Source organism: Aphelocoma coerulescens, chromosome 1A, assembly GCF_041296385.1.
Source record: "Aphelocoma coerulescens isolate FSJ_1873_10779 chromosome 1A, UR_Acoe_1.0, whole genome shotgun sequence".
In the NCBI taxonomy this organism is placed as follows: domain Eukaryota; kingdom Metazoa; phylum Chordata; class Aves; order Passeriformes; family Corvidae; genus Aphelocoma; species Aphelocoma coerulescens.
Genome location: NC_091014.1, coordinates 32,632,805 through 32,654,179, shown reverse-complemented (window position 1 = coordinate 32,654,179; position 21,375 = coordinate 32,632,805). Strand labels below are relative to the sequence as shown.

General features: G+C 38.4%; 1 protein-coding gene across 2 annotated transcripts in view; it reads left to right on the top strand.

The window, feature by feature from the left end:
• LRIG3 (leucine rich repeats and immunoglobulin like domains 3) overlaps positions 1 to 21,375 on the top strand; it is a 42,766-nt gene that overhangs the window by 16,010 nt on the left and 5,381 nt on the right. The window contains exons 4-18 of one of the 2 annotated variants that reach the window (XM_068998147.1): positions 4,589 to 4,723; positions 5,363 to 5,506; positions 7,309 to 7,452; positions 7,766 to 7,909; positions 8,337 to 8,480; positions 9,739 to 9,819; positions 10,491 to 10,562; positions 10,925 to 10,996; positions 13,265 to 13,428; positions 16,140 to 16,460; positions 16,990 to 17,271; positions 17,717 to 18,169; positions 18,383 to 18,475; positions 20,003 to 20,143; positions 20,228 to 20,503. In XM_068998147.1, the coding sequence (XP_068854248.1) occupies positions 4,589 to 4,723; positions 5,363 to 5,506; positions 7,309 to 7,452; positions 7,766 to 7,909; positions 8,337 to 8,480; positions 9,739 to 9,819; positions 10,491 to 10,562; positions 10,925 to 10,996; positions 13,265 to 13,428; positions 16,140 to 16,460; positions 16,990 to 17,271; positions 17,717 to 18,169; positions 18,383 to 18,475; positions 20,003 to 20,143; positions 20,228 to 20,503 (2,666 nt within the window). Of the gene's footprint in view, positions 1 to 4,588; positions 4,724 to 5,362; positions 5,507 to 7,308; positions 7,453 to 7,765; positions 7,910 to 8,336; positions 8,481 to 9,738; positions 9,820 to 10,490; positions 10,563 to 10,924; positions 10,997 to 13,264; positions 13,429 to 16,139; positions 16,461 to 16,989; positions 17,272 to 17,716; positions 18,170 to 18,382; positions 18,542 to 20,002; positions 20,144 to 20,227; positions 20,504 to 21,375 lie in introns of both variants that reach the window. The other variant, XM_068998139.1, reaches the window with a different exon arrangement.

Sequence of the window (21,375 nt, the reverse complement as noted above, 5' to 3'; positions counted from 1 at the left end):
TTTCGCTTGTAATATTTCTGTGACTAACACTTGCAAATATTTAAAAAAACCCCCAGACTTCCTTAATTCAGTCCAGTTGGGTGTCTTAATGGTGAGAAGAGCATGTAGTCCCATTCACATCAGAGACTGCTTTTTTTTTTTTCAGGGTAGTGTTCAGCTTAAAACCACAATTTCAGTATTTTAAATGATGTAATTGTTCATTGCAATATGTCTCAGTAGTCAAATGAGTAGAAATTGAAGAAAAGAACATTTTTGCTCTTCTGGAAGTAGTAGTTACTGAGGCTCTTCTGATAAGTATTCCTTAAAGTTGTCTAGCTTTATCCTAAAAGCCACAAGGTATGTATCTTCCAGCACTTCCAATTACAGTCTTGATCCTTTGTATATCGTATAATGTGTTTGTTCTTTTTGCTTCAGTTTTCTTCCACACAGCATGTTTACATCATTGCTCCCAAAGGAGTTTGGGGGGAGGAGGGGGAGTGCAAGAAAGAATATGCCAGCTATATGAATATGATGCCAGCTGGTGAGTGACAGCAAGAACAGGTGAAAAACCCAGAAAAATTTAAAAGGAGGCTGTGAGTTGTAGTGACACTCAATGGAGACCACCCAGAACATGCCCAGATGTGGGCAGTCATGTTGGTTTTGCAAGGACTCTGATATGGCTGCCTCCAAGAGAGCTCTAATCTGGAATCCGTACAAACACAAGATGGTCGGACTAGGCATCCATCAATTTCCATATCTCAGCCTCAGCACTGGTTAGAAAGATACATCTAGTCCTACCAAAATGTTTTTTTTTTCTCTTCATGTATCCACTCATTTTCCAGCAGGAGATTCCACTATGGTTTAATTTGCCTGTTTGTGGTTCAGATTATTCTGCCTCTCAGGGTTTAGTTGAGGAGCAGGAGGTACTGTGTTAGTTCAGATATACACATATGTTAAGATAGTTACTTTACTAACAGGTATGCAGAACAGGCTGCATGGACTGTTCTCCAAAATTGTCTTTTACTTTTTTTTTTTAACTTGGTTTTTACTTGTTTTTTTTTTTTTTTTCCTTTACTTTTACTTGTTTTTTACCAGCTTGCTCCACCTTCAGGCTCCTACACATACTCCTTGTCAGGATAGTAGGGTGAGATCCAACTAAGAAGTTTTCAAAACACTGCTGATCAGGATATAGCTGGAAGAAAAAGTTACGCTGGAAGTGCAGGAGTCTTTATTTTGTGCTGAGCTTTCAAAGAGAAACAAAAGATAGGACTTCAGGTTTTAATCTGTTGCCTTGGATTTTCCATGTTACAGTGTGCTTGATGAGTTCCAACTCATCAGGACCATGAAGCTTACATGGATATTTTTCTTTGGTAGAAAACATTTCATACTGACAGTCTTTATCAAGAGACAGTATGACTATCTCAGATCTTTAAAAACTGGTGTGAGGGCAATGTTTGAGCACTTAAGAGCTTTTACATCTGAAAGGCGTTAATTAGACCCTCAGCAAAATGGATACAGAAGTTTCTGTGCTGCTTTGTATTTCCCCAGAGTAAGGAAAGTACAAGTCGGTATGTCAGATGTATGGTAGCTGTTTACATGGAATGAAGCTTTAGATCAGGATTTGTAGGGCTGTTACAGGATTTCTGGCCTACCTGGTGTGTTTAAAGTCATGAATGTTGAGAGGGAAGGCTAAGGTTTCTCATACACATAATGAAAAACTGGTATTCTCTGTTAAGCTGGTATTCACACAGGCTTATGTAAAAGTTATTAAATCAGGCTGTATGCATTCATGGTCATTGGTTTGTGGGTTTTTTTGCTGCAAGTCAGGGTGTAGGCACTCAAATTGCAAAAGGCATGTTCAAATTCACGTAGATATTTTTGGTGGGTTTATCTGCATTCCTTGGTGTTCCTGCTGCTTTAGCTGTAACAGGAGAAGTTGTAAGGAAGCTGCAGCATGTTGCTGTTCCATCCACATGAAGAAATTGTTATCAAATTGCTGCAGATTTGTTTCTGGGAGAACTTGATGTGCTGGTTTTCTTGTTGCATGGGATCTCTATTTCTCTCATCTCCCCTTGAAGGTCTGTGAAAGTAAACCAATGGGGTGTATGCAGCTCCTTTTGTCTGTAGCAGCATCTCACAGGAAACGTTTTCTTTTGGGTTTTCTTACCCCCACCTTCCTCTCAGTGAAAAAACTTTAATGTCATTGTACCCACACACATAGTGTTTGGTTCTGTCTTGACAATTAAGATAGGCTTGTGTTTTCAAGCATGTCCTTCTTGACTATTTTAATGATGATTTGGCAGTTACGAGAAAGATGTTACATTGTTTTTTTCAATTTGCTTAAGTGATGAAGAAAAATCAAATTAGAGTTGAACTTTCTCATTTTAAATAAAGTTGGGTCTTAAACTGTTTGGATATCTTCAGTGATGAGTAATCTTCCAGGTGTGAATTATTACACTTACACTCTTTAGAAAAGAAACTGGACTAGGGTGTTGGAGCAATAGGGAGTGAACCATTCAGCTGTTTCGCAACTGAGTAACTTCTACAAATATGATTAAGCAGGAAGGTGCAGTGAGGGCTGGTTTGGTTTTGATTGTCAGATGGACTAGGACTGCAATGTGTAGTGCAGTTTCAGTGAGCAAAAGAAGTTGTTCATCACTCCTCAACATGGCCTTAACATCTCCAAAAAAAGAAAAACGTTCCTGAAACAAACAAGCTCTGGGTTTTTTGTTTGTTTGGGGTTGTTGTTGTTGTTGTAACCTGGTCTGTGTCAGGTAATTTGCCAGCTGGTTTAAGTGCTACTCTGAAGACTGTAAGAGTTTTATTTGGTTCCATTAGGTCCAACTAAACTTTGTAATACAGGGGCTATTATCCTGCCAGTTGTGAGGAATTTCTGTTTTATGGAGCAATGCTGACACAAAGACAGTACTGTGCAAGCCGTCTTATAACTGAACACTTTCACACTGCAATTTAGGAGGCGTGCAGTTCAGGAAATTGCTGGCTTGTGCTGGAGCACACTTTTACTGCAAGGAAAATTTTATTCGTCACTCAAGTAATTGGCAGTTTTAATACCTTGTTAGTAATTACCTTATAAACAAAGTAATGCATAAATGCAAGGCTCTATGACCTGTTATCTAACTCACATTCTTATTTGGCTGGTGGAACTGACGCATGGTGGTGGTGTTTGTTGTTGTTTTTTATTAAAGTAATTTGTTTCCATTTATTATAAATACTTTTAGCTAAGAGTTAAAAAATGCAGTGTACCTCTACCAGACAGCCTAAGGAATGAAACATGATACAAGCTCAGCATTGGAGAGGCTGCAGGATCACTTACCCATTCCCACACGTGGTCAGAAAGCCCATTAATCTCACTTCTGGTTCAGTTTGTGAGTTAGGACATTTTTGTCTAGAGCAGTAGTTCCCCCACACCCCTTGAATACATGAGGGTTGTCCATGCTACCCTAATGTTTGGCTTACTGCTTGATCAGAGCAAGTACTTCCAGTAAAGGTAAACACCTTCCAGAATGAATATTCTTGTTGATAGTTTTACTAAAATTGCATTTGCCTCCAATCTAGGATCTGGGGAAAGCTCCTAAATTTTGGTAATTCATCAGACAAGGTACAGATTGTACCACAGCTAGAACTGACTTGAACTTACCAAGGTAACAAGAATCATTTCAGGTTACATTTGTTTAATTGGTCATGATCTGCTTTCACCCATGTACTGGTACCCCCAAACGGATAACCTATTTATGTTGCTGATGTTCATGTATGATTCTGCACATTTTGCTGCTGAGATGGGAAAAACTTGTAGGTTGCTGGGTATGAACATGAAATAGGGTCTCTGGAAAAAGTTCATGTCCTTGAAAGTAAAAAAAGAGGTGTTCCTTGTAGCAGCCTATGATACCCACGTCTTCAGATTGTTGGATATGTTTTGTTGTGGAATTGGGTGTGATGCTGAGCTGAAGTTTGACCAGACAAAACTCCTGTAATGAGCAGAATTTTTGTTCTTTGCCAACTTAGTAGAAAAATCTGTAGGTTGAAATACTAGGTCTAATTCCACAATTAGAGAATGTTTTTCAGAGGGAGTGCACTGTCATCCATCTTTTATAATCCAGCTCTATTTTTTTTTCCTGGAAATTCAGTTGGACTTTCATGCCAAGGGAGTTTTCAAAAAAACCTGAAACACTACTATGATATTAATTTGCTTAAAATAGGAAACAGCTCTAACCTTATTTCATTGCAATACTGTGACATACTGTTCCATGCAAGTACCAGATATTTCTACTGTTCAGAAACAGATGATGATAGAGTTTTACATCTCTTTTTAACAGTCATGAAGTGCAGTAATTTTACCATATTGCATTTTTTTCATAGTTTCCTGGGATTATATTTTAAGAAATACTAATGAATGTTTATTTAGACTATTCCAATTTGTGATTTTGGAAATTTTTAATGTTATGCATAAAGAGCATACTTTATTGGTTTTCTGTAACTCAAAGTTATTTTCAAGTAGGGGAATTAGGAACTAACTTTTGCCAGAGCTGTGTAGTTAAGATGTGCTTACTCTGGAAATGACAGTCTTTTCCCTACTGCCCTTAAATTTCAGGACCAGTAACAAGATCGCCAACATTTTGTCTGAACATCTGAAGCCATTTCAGAGTCTAGAAACTTTGGACTTGAGCAACAACAATATATCTGAGCTAAAAATGTCATCATTTCCACCATTACAGCTCAAGTATCTGTAAGTAAAAATTAATTTTTTTTTCCTTCTTTCAGGTTACTTTGAAAAATCTTCTTTGATAATTTAGATTGGCAGCTGTTTATTAAGGTACTAAATCTTCTTTTAGTTAGAATGACATTAAATATTCCTACTTTCACCTGTCTAGTTTAAGATAAGCTGCTAAATTGAATATATGAGTTGTTACAATGAGATGTTTTTTAATTCATTAAAAAAGGCTAAGGCCATTATTTTGAGATGAAACAAACAGACGTGTCTCTTGAGAGAAATAATTATGCAATAAAATGAATTTACATTCCCCGTGGATAGGCTAGTTTGTAGTTATATGGAGTTTGATAGACTTCTTGTGAATACACTTCAGTTCTTGTTCAGGAATATTGCAATGCCAGATATACTCACTGATAAAAAAGTAACAGGATTGCCACATTATCTTCTTCCATTATCACACTCTGGCAGAATAAAGTAAAATGGTGGTGGTGAAATACTATTTGACTATAGAATTAGCTGTCAAGAGCTCTAATTAATATGATAAAATTCCATTTATAGATGAGTAAGCACCACAGGAGCTTTGTGTTTCACTACTTGTTGTTAAGAATTTATTAAATAGCTGTAAATTTAACCTTCTAGACATTGTTTCAACAGGTATATTAACAGTAACCGAATAACCTCTATGGAGCCTGGTACCTTTGACAATTTGTCTACCACACTTCAAGTATTGAAACTGAACAGGAACAAAATTTCAGCAATTCCTCAAAAGATGTTTAAACTGTCCCATCTGCAGCACCTGTAAGTGTAACCTACAATTGACTAATTGTTTTCAGATTTTCCAAAGCACTGGCAGTGCTTGAACTTTAGCCTTTAATTTAACCAGAGGCAGAGTGAGACAGACAGAGAAAACATATTACTACAACCCTTACTAACTGCAGCGTTGTACTGAACAAAACTAGTCTTATATGTTGGTGAGATGTGAACAGTCTTTGTGTTTAAAATTGTGTTTGCTTTTTAAAAGTTTTAAAAAAAAAAAAAGTCTGGAAAAGGGGTAGTAGCAATATTTCTGTAAAAAAGCATCAGGAAAATAGTAAGTAAAGTAAACCTATATAGTTCACTGCAGCAGTCATTTACTTACTTTGTGCTTTCACAATGAAGTGAAGGAAATTAATTTGCTTTCACATGGCATGACAATAAGCAATATGCTTGAATAAATGGACCTTCAGCTTTACCAATGGAGTGCTGTCCATAAATGTTTTACTGAATAAATAATAAAGTTATATGAAAGAGACTGGGATTTTTTTGTTGTTGTTGGAAAACTTAGAAAGTGCAGAAAATGGACAAGAGAATGGATCGCACTTTGTCAAATCCTGGATAATTATTTTCCATATCAGATAGTCAGGAGTTAAAAATGACAGAGTCTCTTAGGTTAACCTTGAAAGTGATAGGTTATAAGAACACTGAAATGTTAGGGTTCTTGACACTTCTGGAAACAGTGATTGTGTTTCTTCTGTGTACAAATGCAGGAAGGGTTTAATCAGGCCTCAGTAGAAGAGTATGAGAACAGTCCTGCAGAGCTTGGGATTTGTTAATGATCTTGGTAGACTTTCTGATCTTCACATTCACCTTAAATTTTGGATGTTGGTTATGTTCCCTTTGTTCATAGTTGGTATACTGACCGACTTATGTTAGGTAGTTCATTTGCAAGAAAGGCAAAAAATTTGTGTTATCACCTGAAAGTATTCAGAGAGGAGTGGGGAAGAACTAAAACCTGTTCTTATTGAATGTTCTTCACTTTTTATTCATATTTAAACACACGATGAGAAGTAGGGTTCTCCCTCAGGTCTGTTATCAGGTGGGTTTTGTGTCAGACTGCCATAGAGGAAAGGTGAATTCTTTCGGGACTGACACCCTGAAAAATAATGATGGTATAACTATGGGGAGAGGATTATTTAGACCTTTACTTTGCATGGGGCAGTAAGTTTTGGAAGGAGAGGATTCCTCTTAGTTTGGTAGATCTAAGACTTCCTTGAGGGGGCAGGTGATCACTCCTCATACTACCTTTTGGTAGTATTGTCTAATCCTGTCACTGTGTCTTGCCCTCCAGATAGTTAGGCCCTCCAGCTCCCTCACAGGATACACAATGTTCCCAGTTTCTGACTGAAAGGGTGAGTGTAGTGGCAGAGGGTGAGTGTAGTGGCAGAAGGGTTCGTGCCAGGACCACTTGAGAAAGAGGGAAGGCACTATGTGTAACTGGTTGTGGAGAAGGGAGAGATACGTAATGAGTGCTTGGCGGAACTTGCTTTCAGTTTTGAATTAGCGAACAGGATTAACCATGACATTCTAGGTCTGCAGGGATTCTTTAAGACTGAAAGTCAAGGAACTACCAAGTACTTGTTTGTCCTCAGTATCAGAAAGGCACAACGGTATTAACATGGTTGAACATAATGCATTACAATAAAATGTTTGATTTTTATTACTTTTTGTCTCTGTTTTATGTGCAAGAAAAGTGTTTAAAAAGTTTTTTCCAGAGAGGGAAGAAAGGTTGTTGGCACATAGGTAAAATTACTGTGCTGTAACTGTAAATTTTATTGATGCAGGGAGCTGAATCGCAACAAAATCAAAAAAATAGATGGGCTTACTTTCCAAGGACTTCCTGCTTTGAAATCATTAAAACTGCAGAGAAATGGGGTTATGAGGCTCATGGATGGTGCTTTCTGGGGTTTGACCAACATGGAAGTCTTGTAAGTATCAAACTTGCTGGTAGGCTGTGCTGATAACATATTAAGTAGATTTGCACAAAATTAATAGAATTGCTCGGTAAAATTTTAAGGTGTTTTTGAATTAAAATGTGGTGGTGTGGTCTGAAAAGCAGCAAGCAGTCAGTAGTGAATGTGTAGAGCAGCACATTTTAAATGCATGCATACAGTTCTAAATTTAAATAGAGGCTCCAGCTATCTAGCCAGTATTGTGAGCTCAGATGTGGACCTGTGGCATAGCATGCATGCTGCTGAGTTTCTGAACCTTATGTCTTTTTCTGTTTGTATGTGTTTGTAGGCAGCTGGACCATAACAACTTAACAGAGGTAACCAAAGGCTGGCTTTATGGCTTACTGATGCTGCATCAACTCCATCTTAGCCAAAATGCCATCAGCAGGATCAGCCCTGATGCCTGGGAGTTTTGCCAAAAACTCAGTGAGCTGTGAGTACCTTTATTCTCTTCCAGTTTCAAAAGCCGGGCACATGCCCAAACATGAGTTTCTTACCACTGATTTGTGAATTTTTCATAGCAGAGTTTCCAAGGTGACAACAACTTTACTGTATTAGACAGTTGTATCTTGTTGAAAGAAGTTGAAGTTAACTATGATTGCTTTGTTTCACTGTAGCAGTTGTACTAAAGCTGTAACACAGTCATTTTCAAATGAAGGAAATTATTTCTTCAGTAATTTATGAATTGTTCGAAACAATGCAAAATGCTGTGTGGTCAGAAATGGTGTAGTAGGTTTGTGTGATAATCATAAGGGGAAAAATTGTGCTCCCCCCTGAAAATTTATGTGGGTTGAACTGAGTTAAATAAGCACTTCAGCATGAACATTAAAATGCTTTCCCCCCCCCCTTTAAATTTGCAGAGATTTGACATTCAATCAATTAGCAAGGTTAGATGATTCAAGCTTCATTGGTTTAAGCGTGCTGGTTGGACTGTACATTGGAAACAACAAAGTAAATTACATTGCTGATTGTGCCTTCAAGGGACTTTCCAGTCTACAGATTTTGTAAGTTGACAAACTCAATTTGTAACGTAAAAAACCTTAAGAAAAATCCTGTGTTTATAGGTTCTTTCTTTTCCTTTTGAAATAGACAAGAATGTTCTATTAACTTCCCCTGATCAGTGTATGAGTTTGGTACAGTAGGATTTCTTTTCAGAATAGCTGGGGAAGGGACTCTTTTGTTAAGGCTGTGCACAATGTTGATGGTAACAGTGATACAAACTTTCAGTAGCATTATTGTGGGAGAGGCATATCTCTGCTTGAAGGCAGCAAGCAGAGCTGCTACCCACAGTTTTGGGGATCTGGATCATAGTTGTGTCCTAATTGAATCATTTTCCCTCATGGTAGAAATAAGAAGACAAAACACATTGTCATGACTGCACAATTGCTTTAAGCATTTGAGCATGTTTTGAAATAGCGTTTCTTAAAGGAAGGGAAAGAACAAAGTAAACTAATCTAAATATATTTCACTTCATTAAAACCTTCCCACTGCATACCACTGACCCATCTGTCAGCCAGATGAGCACAACGATTGCCGTTCCCTCTAGGCTTTATTTTCAGGGGTTTGTTCACATACTCACGCTTAGGGCATCTAGGAAAGATGCAAATTAGAGGGGTGTACACTATGTTTTTTAAGAATACAGAGAGTTGGAGATCATAAAGAGAGGAAGTTAGAGAATTGCAAGGTGTTTAGGAATTAAGTGTTAGACTTTTCCTCATTTTTCTTTCTCCTCCAGCCCTACCCTGTTGATTCTTTGCTGACAGACCATTATGTACACAAATCTCTAATCTCTTTATGCTTCACAGATAATTAAGCAGGTATTTGGGGATATTAAAATGATTCTCTGGGTGTTATTATTATGGACTTAAAAAGACATGATGGTGTTTCATTTCAAAGGGATGACAGTTGATCCTTTCTCTTCCTGCGATGCACCTTCTCTTAAGTTAGTCCTGTATCTGAATACCTTTGAAGGGGTATGTGGGTTTATTTGCTCACAGTTCTAAAACTTGTTGAGTTTGTGATCTTTTTAATTATCAAAAAGTACTAATAATCTTCAAAGTCTCTTGGGAAAAATTGAAATTACAAAGTTAATCAGGAAAAGCTTTTCTTAAAAAAAACCCCAAAAACCAGCTAAACAAAAATCCAACCTAACAGAAAGCTATTTTAGAATTTTTAAAAAAATAATACATGCTGTTGAAGAAGTATGTACCTTGTTCTTTTTAATAGTTTTTGTGGTTTGATTTCCCCTCCCCTCTTAAACAGGGATCTGAAAAACAATGAAATATCATGGACTATTGAAGATATGAATGGTGCTTTCTCTGGCTTAGATAAACTTAGGAAGCTGTGAGTATTGCTGCAATATTTGTATTATCATCATGCCTTAAAAAAATTAGCTTATTATGTGTCTTTCAAGGGACAAGCCCAACCCCAACACTTAAGGATATTAAATTTTCCGTAGCAGAGACGATTTTTTTTTTCTCCCTTGCCCATTTATTCTCTATCACCTGTTCCTTTTCAGTAAAAGAAATTCCAGATTTTCCAAGTCAAACTAATCTGAAATATTTTAAGTATTATTAATATTTATGGACATATTTATCAAATAATGAGGTTTTCTATAGTAAGGAGTAATAAGTGTATCATATGACAAAGGCATAGTGACAGGGATAGTCTTTAATAAGGTAAAACAACATCCAGTGGAAGTGGCTCCATTGCACTGAAATTTTCAAATGCAAATTCATGAAATTAAAAGGTGTTTATAGTTTTACATTTAGAATAATCCATGTCAGTTAACTGGAGATCTTAAATGTCTTCTAAAATCATTGTAAAATCTAGATATTTATTCAAGGGGAATAAATAAGTATTTTTTAGATGTGAGACGTTTGGCTCCATTGGAGATGGGTGAGTGGTGAATATGAGTCACAGTTCAAAAACAAATGCCAAAAATGTAATTATTCAGCTCAAAAATTCTCCCATTTAATTACATCTCTTCTGCATCTTGTGCTTAAATTTTTCAGGATACTCCAAGGAAACAGGATTAGATCCATTACAAAGAAAGCATTTTCTGGTTTGGATGCACTTGAACACTTGTAAGTAGTAGAAAGTCACATTTAATGCAAAATTGGAATAAAATGAATTTTGATACTAACTGAAATTAAAGTAGGACTAACAAGCTTTGCTTACGACTTTGGATGCAATACACTTACCATGATTGCTGCTGTGATCTTCAGAAGATTTTTCAGTTTTGGAGTTACACTGAGTATGAATTTTGGAATTAATGCAGAAATTCTTACGTAGTAAGCATGCTATGAAACTCCTTATTTGTGTCTCTTTCACTTTTGAGCTTGAGAGTTCTTTGTATATCAATAAAATAGCAAACTGTTGCTTGAGTCTTAAATCCATTCAGTTTAATAAATTACTGTAATCATTCTGTTTTTCTTTTTTTTCCTAGAGATCTAAGTAACAATGCAATTATGTCAGTTCAGGGGAATGCATTTTCACAAATGAAGAAACTCAAGGAATTGTAAGTTTCTATCAAAAGATGTCATCTCTATTAAGTATCTGTATCCTGATAAATATATAAATAAGAGCCTTGTAAGATGTCACCTGATGCAGTGATAGACTCCTGCTGTAATCTCCAAGAAGTAACATCAAAAGGTTATGTCAGTGTTTTGGGGTTTTTTTATTTTTTATATGATGGGGGTATTTAAATGAGAAAGTGTAGGATAGGAGGCATTTCACTTTCTCCTACGTTTGTTGTCTTCTTATTTTAACTTGGGTGAACTCTAACAGGTTTTAGATAAGAGAGACTTTGATGTAATGTGCTCTAAGATCAGCAGTGCTATCACTGAGCTAAAGCTTGCTGGACCACTGAAATGCAGTGCTGTAATTCTTTTGTAAAGACCTGGTTGTCAGTGCTTGTAATTGGCTCCTTCTCTCCTGTAGTAGCAGAGAGACAGATCTTCAGAGAAGTCGTGAAGCGGTCACTGCAAAAAATGTGTTCTAGTGAGGATGGGTTTTTGTCCTTTTACCCCTTTTTTTGATTGATCAATGCAGAACAGCACTGGCTCAGGGATTGGGTGCAGAGGGTTATACTGGAAGGGGTGACATCAAACTGACAACCTGTCACTAGTGGGGTTCAGCAGGGCTCCATCCTCGGCCCTGTGCTCTACATAAAAGACTTGGACACAGGACTGGAAGGGATACTGAGCAAGTTCACAGATGGCATGAAACTGAGAGGAGCTGTTGACTCCCCTGAAGTCAGGGAGGCCCCACAGAGAGACCTCAACAAGTGGGAGGGCTGAGTGATCACCAGCTGTGTGAAGTTCATCAAGAGAAAACGCTGGGTTTTGCACCTGGGGTAGGGCAGCCCTGAATGTAGGTACAGGCTGGGTAATGAGGTGCTGGAAAGCAGAGCCATGGAAAGGGACCTGTTGTCGTGGTCGAGGGAAAGTTGAATATGAGTCACCAGTACCCTGGCAGCCAGGAGGGCCACCCTTGTGCTGGGGTGCAGCAGGCACAGCATCGCCAGCCAGGGAAAGGAGGGGATGGTTCCGCTCTGCTCTGCACTGGGGCGGCCTCACCTCGAGTGCTGTGTGCAGTTTTGGGAGCCACAATATAACAAAATATATTAAACTCTTAGTGTGTCCAAAGGAGGGCAGCAAAGATGGTGAAGGGCCTTGAGGCAAAGCCATGTGAGGAGCAGCTGAGGTCATTTGGACTGTTAAGCCTGGGGTCAGCAAGACTGAGGGGAGACCTCATTGCAGTCTGCAACTTCCTCATGAGGGGAAGATGAGGGGCAGACACTGATCTCTGCTCTGTGGGGACCAGTGACAGGACAGAGAGAATGGCCTGAAGTTGTGTCAGGGGAGATTTAGGTTGAATCCTAGAAAAAGGGTCTTCACTGGAGGGTAGTTGGGCGCTGGAACAGGCTCCCCAGGGGAAGTTCACAGCACCAAGCCTGACATCGCTGAAGGATTTGGACAGTGCTCTTGGGTATATGGTGTGATTCTTGGGAATGGTTGTGTGCGAGGCCAGGAGTGGGACTTTTGATGATCCTTGTGAGTCCCTTCCAACTCAGCATATTCTGTGGATCTGTGTGAATTATTTTTGCTTTTTCTTCAAGAACAAGTGAGATTTGAAGAGCGGTATTTTATTACTGACTGTGGGTTTTTAATATGTTTTTTAAGGGTGATTTGAGTTTTCAGCCAAAACTGGGAACTTCTCTTGCTTAAACTTCTGATTCTAGATGTTTACCAGAATATTCCTTAGCTTTCTTATTTTTTCCCTCTGTGAATGGAGATACTCTTACAGGTTATGTAAGCTAATAACTAGTTCTGCACTTGGTATTTCAACACATTACTATTCTTTTTCTTCTCACTCATCTTTTTAAATATCTTCACCGAGATAAATTCTGGCTGAAAAGGAAATTAGAGAATGAATTTGTCTCAGATACTGACTTTCAGAGTACCTGCCTTCTGGACTGCTCTCCTGCATGCCCATTCTGTGTGTGTGGCTGCAGACTGTAGTTTTGTATTGAGAGACACTACAAACATGCTTGTTTGCCTGAACTCATAGCTGAAGCTGGGAGTTCAGGATAACATGTCTGCTCTGTGGCATGTAGGAGTCATGACAATGGTGTCGCTAATTAGAGCTGAACAATATTTCTGTCTTTCTCTTTCAATATGTGTATTCAACCTGAAAACTTAGCTTTGTTGCAAAAGTTTGTTCATACAGATCTGTATTGCAAACAGAAAAAAAACAGGCTTTGATTTTAATTGCTTTTTCTTAGGCACTTCAACACATCAAGTCTCTTGTGTGACTGCCAGTTAAAATGGCTACCACAGTGGATGTCAGAGAACAACTTCCAGAACTTTGTAAATGCCAGTTGTGCCCATCCTCAGCTGCTAAAAGGGAGGAGTATTTTTGCTGTCAGCCTGGATGAGTTTGTCTGTGGTGAGTGTAGCCTCAGTTTCTCATTCCATAAACTAAATTTTGCTGTGTGCTTGGGGTTTTTTGTGGTTCCTTGATATGTTGTGATTTCTGCAACAAAATGGAGAGGATGTGATACTTATTAACATTTTCTTCTGTTCTCAGACTGTGATGTAGGTGCTCAAAGCTTGTGGCTTTGTACAACACAGGGGAGTGATGGTCTTCTGACTTTTATTTCAAGTACAGCTTACATAGAACATAGCATAGCATGCAAGTGAAAGCTCATCAGCTTGTGAGGGTAAATGAATGTGCCTCTAGATTTAAAAGATATTGCTTAGATAACTGTGGTTTTTAAAAGAGGCATATTTTGGCAACATTAGGATGCAGTTTTTGGATTTGAGTATATGAAATTTTTTTTCATACTCCATTAGTCTTGAGGTTATTCCAGGGCTGATAAAATTTGGAAGTAAAGCCATACCAACCTCAGTTCTGACATTTTTTATGGGTGCTTGTTGTCTGCTTCAAAAATTATTTGTAGTATGTAAATTACTGCCTTTATATAAACTGTTAAAAAAAATAACCTGATTACCACAGTTACAATACTGGTGGTTTTTTATTTCAGTTCACCAGATAGTAGATGCTAGTAAAATATTTTTATTTTAGGATCTGAGAATTTAAGGTGATAGCATCTGCCTTAAAAGTAAAATTTTTCTATGTGTTTAGTAGCATTCATTATCACCTATGTTATGTTCTCTATTTAAAGCAAAGTGAAACTAAGCATTCAGAGTAAAGACATGTATTTGAGTACTCTGATACGTAAACTGGGAATTTTGAAAATACCAGGAAATTTAAAAACTAACTGCATTTCATGCATTTTTGCTGAATACATTTTATTTTTCTTACTAAAGAAAATTCTAATTTTTTATTCTTTGGAGACAAAACGATAAGTGTTTTCTCAATAACTTCCTCTCATAGCAAATATAACTGGTTAATTTTTACTGTTGCTACTCATAGCCTTTTTTCAGTGTGAAAGCAGGTGCAGAATATAAAATAGTGTACCAAAATGTTGCCTTTTCCCTTCCTATTAGCAGTCAAATATTTAATAAATTAAATAATGAGCAGATTCTAGCTACTGGTGAGAAGGAGAGGTTGACATAATGCAGGGAATTACAGATTACTCAGTGGCTAAAGGAGTATATATGAAATAGACGCCCTGATTTATGAGAAATGCATTCTGTCAAAAAATTAAGCTGGGGATTTAAATATATATCTTTTATTCACTAAATCAGGGGAAATTGTGTTCTTTCTTTTAGCTTCTGAATGCTATTTTTAAGTAATTAATTTCAAATTGTTTAAGATGTATTAGTAAAAAGAAATGTACTGAGTCAGTTGTTGCACTTAATACTTACCACAGTTGCCATGCAATAGCTAAAGTCTCCAATGGTAGTCTTATCCTCGTGTGTTTTTCTGTATTCTGTACTATATGCTTATTTGAGTGACCTTTTTATCACCCCTTCCTCTCAAATAATTAAGATTGAAGTAGTTCTCTTGTCCTTTCACAAGACTAATTTAAGTATTTAGAGTGTTTTATTTAGTTATCCCTGTGCAAAGTCAGTGAATGTATTAACTCAATTTGCAAATGGTATATTTTGCGTGGAGGATTTAAGATGTGGGTATGAAACATGAAAAGCTAATGGCCTGGGAGGTTCTTAAAGCCTATGTCTAGAGTCCCAGATCCATGTTGCCCTGTCACTGGAGCACAGCTTCATGCCTGCAGGAGTTTTGCAGACAGTTCAAGGTTAGGCTGTCTCTGCACATCTCATTTCTTCTGTAGCAAACAGCGTGGAGGTTCTTCAAAGAAATAACACTTTGACCCCATCTGTTTCCCACGCAGTTGAGATGTGATGAGACAAAGGGGCTAGGAAAAACAGCAGGGTCTGTAGGGAGGAATTTTTGGGGCACAGGGCTTTCCCTGCAGTTCCTGTGAAGTTTGTCCACAGATTGGAGACATCTTGAAAGTCTGGAATATGCTAAAGGCTTTTGCTTTTGGGTGACCAAGCATTTACTTGCCCATTGCTTTTGTACATGCAGTGTACACACAGTTGAATAAATAATTCAGAAGTCAACTAATTCTGTAAACTCCCAAAATGGCACTTTGAAGGTAACTTTCCTATAGTAAAGGGACCTCCAGCAATTCTTGAAATTCTTGTGTTCTGCCCTGCTTAAGGGACCTTCCATCCCCTTTGGCACAAACAGATGCAGATCACTGGAACACTGACTTGTACATGATTTTTTTGGTGGGTTTAGGTAAAGCCCTCAACTGTAACTTGCAGTTTCTGATAGCAGAAGAGCTATGCTTTCAATAAAGAAAAACTCACAGCAGACTGAGGTGTTGTAAAAGATGAGAGGTAGGCTTCATGACTGATGTTCAGAATAGTTCCTACGGATGTCAGGAGGTAACTCTTCCGTCTTTAGTGCTCCTGTTGAATAAACTATGCACACAGTTTGCTTTTAAGTGTGCTTTTTCCTCAATAAGAGATGGCTTGGCACAATAAACTCATAAATACGGCATCTTTAAACGCCATAAGGCTAACAAAATTTAAAACAAAAGCATTGTGGATCCCTTTAATAAATACTTATCTGACTCTTCTCTCAAACCTATAAAACAAGGCTTACAAACTCTCTGGAAAGAGTCCTCAGGCATCACATTATTTTTTTTCTTTCCCTCTGTGCAGATGATTTTCCTAAACCACAGATAACTGTCCAGCCAGAAACCCAGTCAGCAATTAAAGGCTCCAATTTAAGTTTTGTGTGTTCGGCAGCCAGCAGCAGTGATTCCCCAATGACTTTTGCATGGAAGAAAGACAACGAATTACTGCAAGATGCTGAAATGGAGAATTACGCACACCTCCGGGCCCAGGGCGGAGAAGTGATGGAGTACACCACCATCCTTCGACTGCGCAATGTCGAGTTCAGCAGTGAAGGGAAATACCAGTGTGTTATTTCAAATCATTTTGGTTCATCCTACTCTGTCAAAGCCAAACTTACAGTAAACAGTAAGTATGTTGTGTTTTGCTTGTGGACTTAGAATGATTTTAATCAAGATAGGTAATCATAGATTTTTCCATTCTCATCATCTGCATCTTTTAGAAGATCCTTTAATATGAGATTACTTCTTAAAAATGTATTCACTTCCAAGGTCACCATTCAGTTTTACCTCTGGTCCCAGTGTGCTGAAGCATAGTATAGGAAAAAACAAATAACATACCCAATTAATAGTAAATCTGGCAAAATCAATGTTACAAGATGGAAAAATATTATCTTTTCCTCACAGGAGGTAAGCGTGTGCTCTGTTTCAAGATGCTATGGAAAGGTCATGTAGGAGGCTGTTAGCAAAAATGAGATTTTGATCTAGGTGGTCTCACATAGTTCACAGTTCCCTCCCTTTCTGCTGGCGACTGATCAATTTAGGTTGTATGTTTCTCTAGTGTTTTTAGGCCCACGAAGGGTGTTCAAGAAAATGCTGTACAAAAAAGGAAAAGTATGTTTGAAGTATTGATTTTGGTATCACCGGCTTTTCTTTAGTGCTTCCTTCATTTACAAAAATCCCCATGGACTTAACCGTTCGAGCCGGGGCAACGGCACGTTTGGAATGTGCTGCAGTTGGGCATCCTATCCCACAGATTGCTTGGCAAAAAGATGGTGGAACAGATTTTCCTGCAGCACGCAAGAGACGCATGCATGTCATGCCTGAAGATGATGTATTCTTTATTGTTGATGTAAAGATCGAGGACACAGGTGTTTACAGCTGTACAGCTCAAAACACTGCTGGAAGCATTTCAGCTAACGCAACACTAACAGTACTAGGTAAGGTACTGCCAAACCTTAACAGCACAATCACTATTATGATGCAAAATAATAAAAGTTATTTACATTTCTCAGTGTATACACATCTAGTATGCATAGGGTAGAGGGAAGAAGGGGCTTCTATTTTCATTAGAGACAGTAGACTTGTTTAACTTTTGATTTCTTGACATTTTGTTAACCATTTTTATTGTAATTCTCTGAAATCTTAAGCATATATAATTTGGCCTTTTTACCTTGTAAGGTAGTCAAGTATCTCAATCGGATCAATTGACAAATTGTAGGCTTTAAGTACAAATCCTTTAGTTTCTTCTTAGAATGAGAGTAAGCTTCATTAGGCCTTACTTAAGGCATTTAAATTAGCTTTTGCTCATGAGCTATGAAGGAAAGGGACACTTCTTACTCTTGCAAGATCATTTAGAATATAAGGCTTATGCTTTCTTTTCAGAAACACCATCATTTTTGCGGCCTTTGCTGGATCGAACTGTAACAAAAGGTGAAACTGCAGTCCTGCAGTGCATTGCTGGTGGTAGCCCGCCACCCCGACTGAACTGGACTAAAGATGACAGCCCTCTCGTGGTAACAGAAAGACACTTCTTTGCTGCAGGCAATCAGTTACTAATTATTGTGGATACAGATGTAGAAGATGCTGGGAAATACACTTGTGAAATGTCTAATACGCTTGGAACGGAACGAGGCAACATCCATCTTAATGTAATTCCTACTCCCACCTGTGACTCTCCTCAAAATATTGCCCCATCACTTGATGATGATGGATGGGCCACAGTTGGCATTGTGATCATAGCTGTGGTTTGCTGTGTGGTGGGCACTTCCTTGGTGTGGGTGGTCATCATCTACCACACCAGAAGAAGAAATGAAGATTGCAGCATCACAAATACAGGTGTGTAAACTGAAGGTTTGCCTTGGAAAGGAAAGAAAAATGCTTGTGGTTGCTTTGCAGTGACTTTATTGTAGGAACATTTGTGTGCTTTGACTCAGAGGCAGAAAGGTGAATTATTTGTTACTTTCAGTGCTTTGCTGACAAGTTTAAAATGTTTCTACAAACTGAAGTATGCTGATGGCTTGGTTTTATGTGTGTTTTGCTTCCCCACAGATGAAACAAATTTGCCTACTGACATTCCAAGTTACCTGTCATCCCAGGGGACACTGGCTGAAAGGCAGGATGGATATGGCTCGTCTGAAAATGGTAGTCACCATCAGTTCCTCACATTTTCTGTGGGAGGGTATTTCTTGCAGCAGAGGGACAGTAATGGTAGGTAGAAAATGCCAAGCAGATTTTTCATGTGGCTTGAGGAGCTCCAGTTTAGCTATTGTCTTTCTAATTAATAGAAATAACAGTTAAGAAGCATCTTTACTGATGTTTAATAGAGGATGTGAAATTTATTGCTTGGGATTTTTTCAACAAGATAATAGCTGAAACTTGATTCTGTTCATCCAAATGACATTATGGTGTTTATTAAATCAGGAAGTTTTTTTCTAGTCTCAAGGGTAAATTTGAAATTAAGATGATATTTGCAAAACAAGAGTGTCCAAAAGAAATTGTCTCAGCATGCCTTCCTCTCTTACAGCTTGAAAAGGGTGTTTTTAGTGGAATGTAGTCATGTGTGGTAATACCAGTGGAACTTCAGTATAACTGTTTAAAGTTGCCTGTTAAAAATCATTAGGGTCAGAGTCAGTAAAGGATTTGTGGTGACTGCAAGTTAAAAGCTGCAGTACTTGATCTTTATACATATGACCCCTAAGAATCCCATACATACATGGTCTAGGGAGGAAAAGGCACCTTGCTGGCAAAGGGCTTGGGGTTGAGATACAATCAGGAGCTGGGACAGATGGGAATGGAGTGATGGTGAGATAGCTTTGCAGTTGTAGGATAGCGAGAGGAACAGCCTCTTTGTGGATCAAGAACCACAGACTGTAAGAGACCGAGACACGGACCCAGACCAGCAGGGAGGCTGAAATCATTTATTCAAAGAAATGAGCTGGTTTTTATACACTTCTTCAAGTCACAGTATTTCCATATATGGTATTTTTCACTAAGCGACCTGTCACACATTGCTACGTCAGCAATGCACTTTCTTAATGTCCTTCTGTGGGGTGATCATGCACTCTTCAGGTGTCTGTCAGCTTCTGGCAGGCTCCTCTCTAGGGCTGTGCTGTGTGGCATCTCCTCCCACCAAGGTCAGGCAGAGACAAGCTTCTCCATGCTGCCATAGCATTCTGCAGGCACATCCCACAGCCTGTAACCCAATTCTGTCTTATCTCTCCCCACAACAGACTGTGTCCACAGCTTTCAGGAACCATTGAACTGAAAATCTGTATAGCTGTTCAAGCAGCCAGTGACTCCCTCAGATTCTTCCAGCTGGGACTTTGACATTGACACTGTGCTCCAAAAGGTGTCTGTCAGACAGATCATGAATTTGTCTCCTGTGCTTTAGAAGAAGGAAGTCCCTGGTTCTGATCCCTGTGATTGGTTTGGTTTTGTTTTGTTTTGTTATTCAGGGATTGTATAGTGAAGCAAACTGTGACATATTCTTTGTCAAGCTAATTAATCGAACAGTTGCTGGAATTAGAATTCTCTTGCAAAGGTTAGGTTAAGCAAACTCTACACTATGAAATGTGGTTGAATACATGGAGTTCTTAAAACTTACTCAAGAAACTCTAAGCTGAAGACTCAGAAAAGACCGTATGCTGACACATCATTTTTATTTTTAAGGCATTTGCCATCTAGATAACAGCAGTGAAACAGACTTGGAGGGAGTTGCAGATCCATTCCTATGCCACTATGGGACTTCGGGGACTTTATATTTAAAAGGAAACACTTACAGTTCTGATGCATTTGAAGCATACAGTACAAGTAAGTTGTTGAGAGGAAGTTTTAGTCCTAATTCAATCTTTGTTGTGATGAATCTATATAAAATAAATTTTTCATTTCCTTTAGGTTGCAGCCCTGACCAAAGAACAGCAGGCTTAGGCCTTTATGAGTCTGGATATTTAAAAAAAAAGGAATGCTGTCAATACTCACCTCCACAGGAAGATCCCTTTGACCAGTGTGTCAGAATTATTGGGACACAGGCTGCAAGTAGCAGATTGATGAACTCTACTTATACTCAAAATGAAGGAACTGGACTGAAAAGCAAAAGTCTCAACTCAGACATATTTGATTTAAGCAGAAGTTTGGAACCTTCATCTATTACAAGTAACAGCACTTTCATGGGTATGTTCTAGCTATTGTTTTTTATTCAAACTGCCATTGTCTTTCCTGTCTTGTTTCCTACCTACAACACTAAGCAAAACTAATTTTTCAGCTTTTTCTTTCCCAAATGTTTGAAGCTAAGAAACAGAAAAGTGACTACAGTAAAACCGTGTAATGAGAATATTTAGATTACCAGATCTTAATAGCTCACACTTATGTAAAAATCTCATCAGTGATGCAATTCTTATCTTCTGTCTTAATATAGCTGGCAGATTTCTGTGAGTGTTAGAATACGTAACTTAAATATACCTAACAAACTTCAGGCATACCAGAAGTTTTGCCTGACAGGCAAAAGGTATGCAAGGAGGGCTCAGGGCAGGTGGAGAGACTTGAACTTGTATGCGTACGTATTGTGTAACATAGTCAACCAGAACTATTTACCCTTCAAAATAAGGCACTATGTAAAAATGCCCTCTCTATCCCTCCTTTGTCGTTTTCTCATGATGTGTGTGGCAAAAGAATTCCCAAAGCTTAGTTTAGGGTTTACAATTTTAATCCACATCGCAGGGAGAGGTGGGGGAAGGAGAAAAGCATTGCTTTGTCCTTGAAACTCATTAAATTTTGGATGTTGTTTGGCTGCTTGGTTTAAAATGCATATAAAACCACATACTGCTTTCATCCTTGTGATATCTTAGCACCAAGCACAGCCCTGGTACCATGGATTGTCTCCCAGCTGGTGTGTCAGCACTGGCTGATCGAGGTCTGGGTCTGCTGGCTCTGAAGGGGACCTGGGGGAATGTTCACCACTGGGCTCTTTGTTCTCGGGAGGTGGGAAGGGAGGCACAAGCTCTGAAGTTTTCCCCCTTCAAAAGCCAGATGTTTGAATTGTAAAA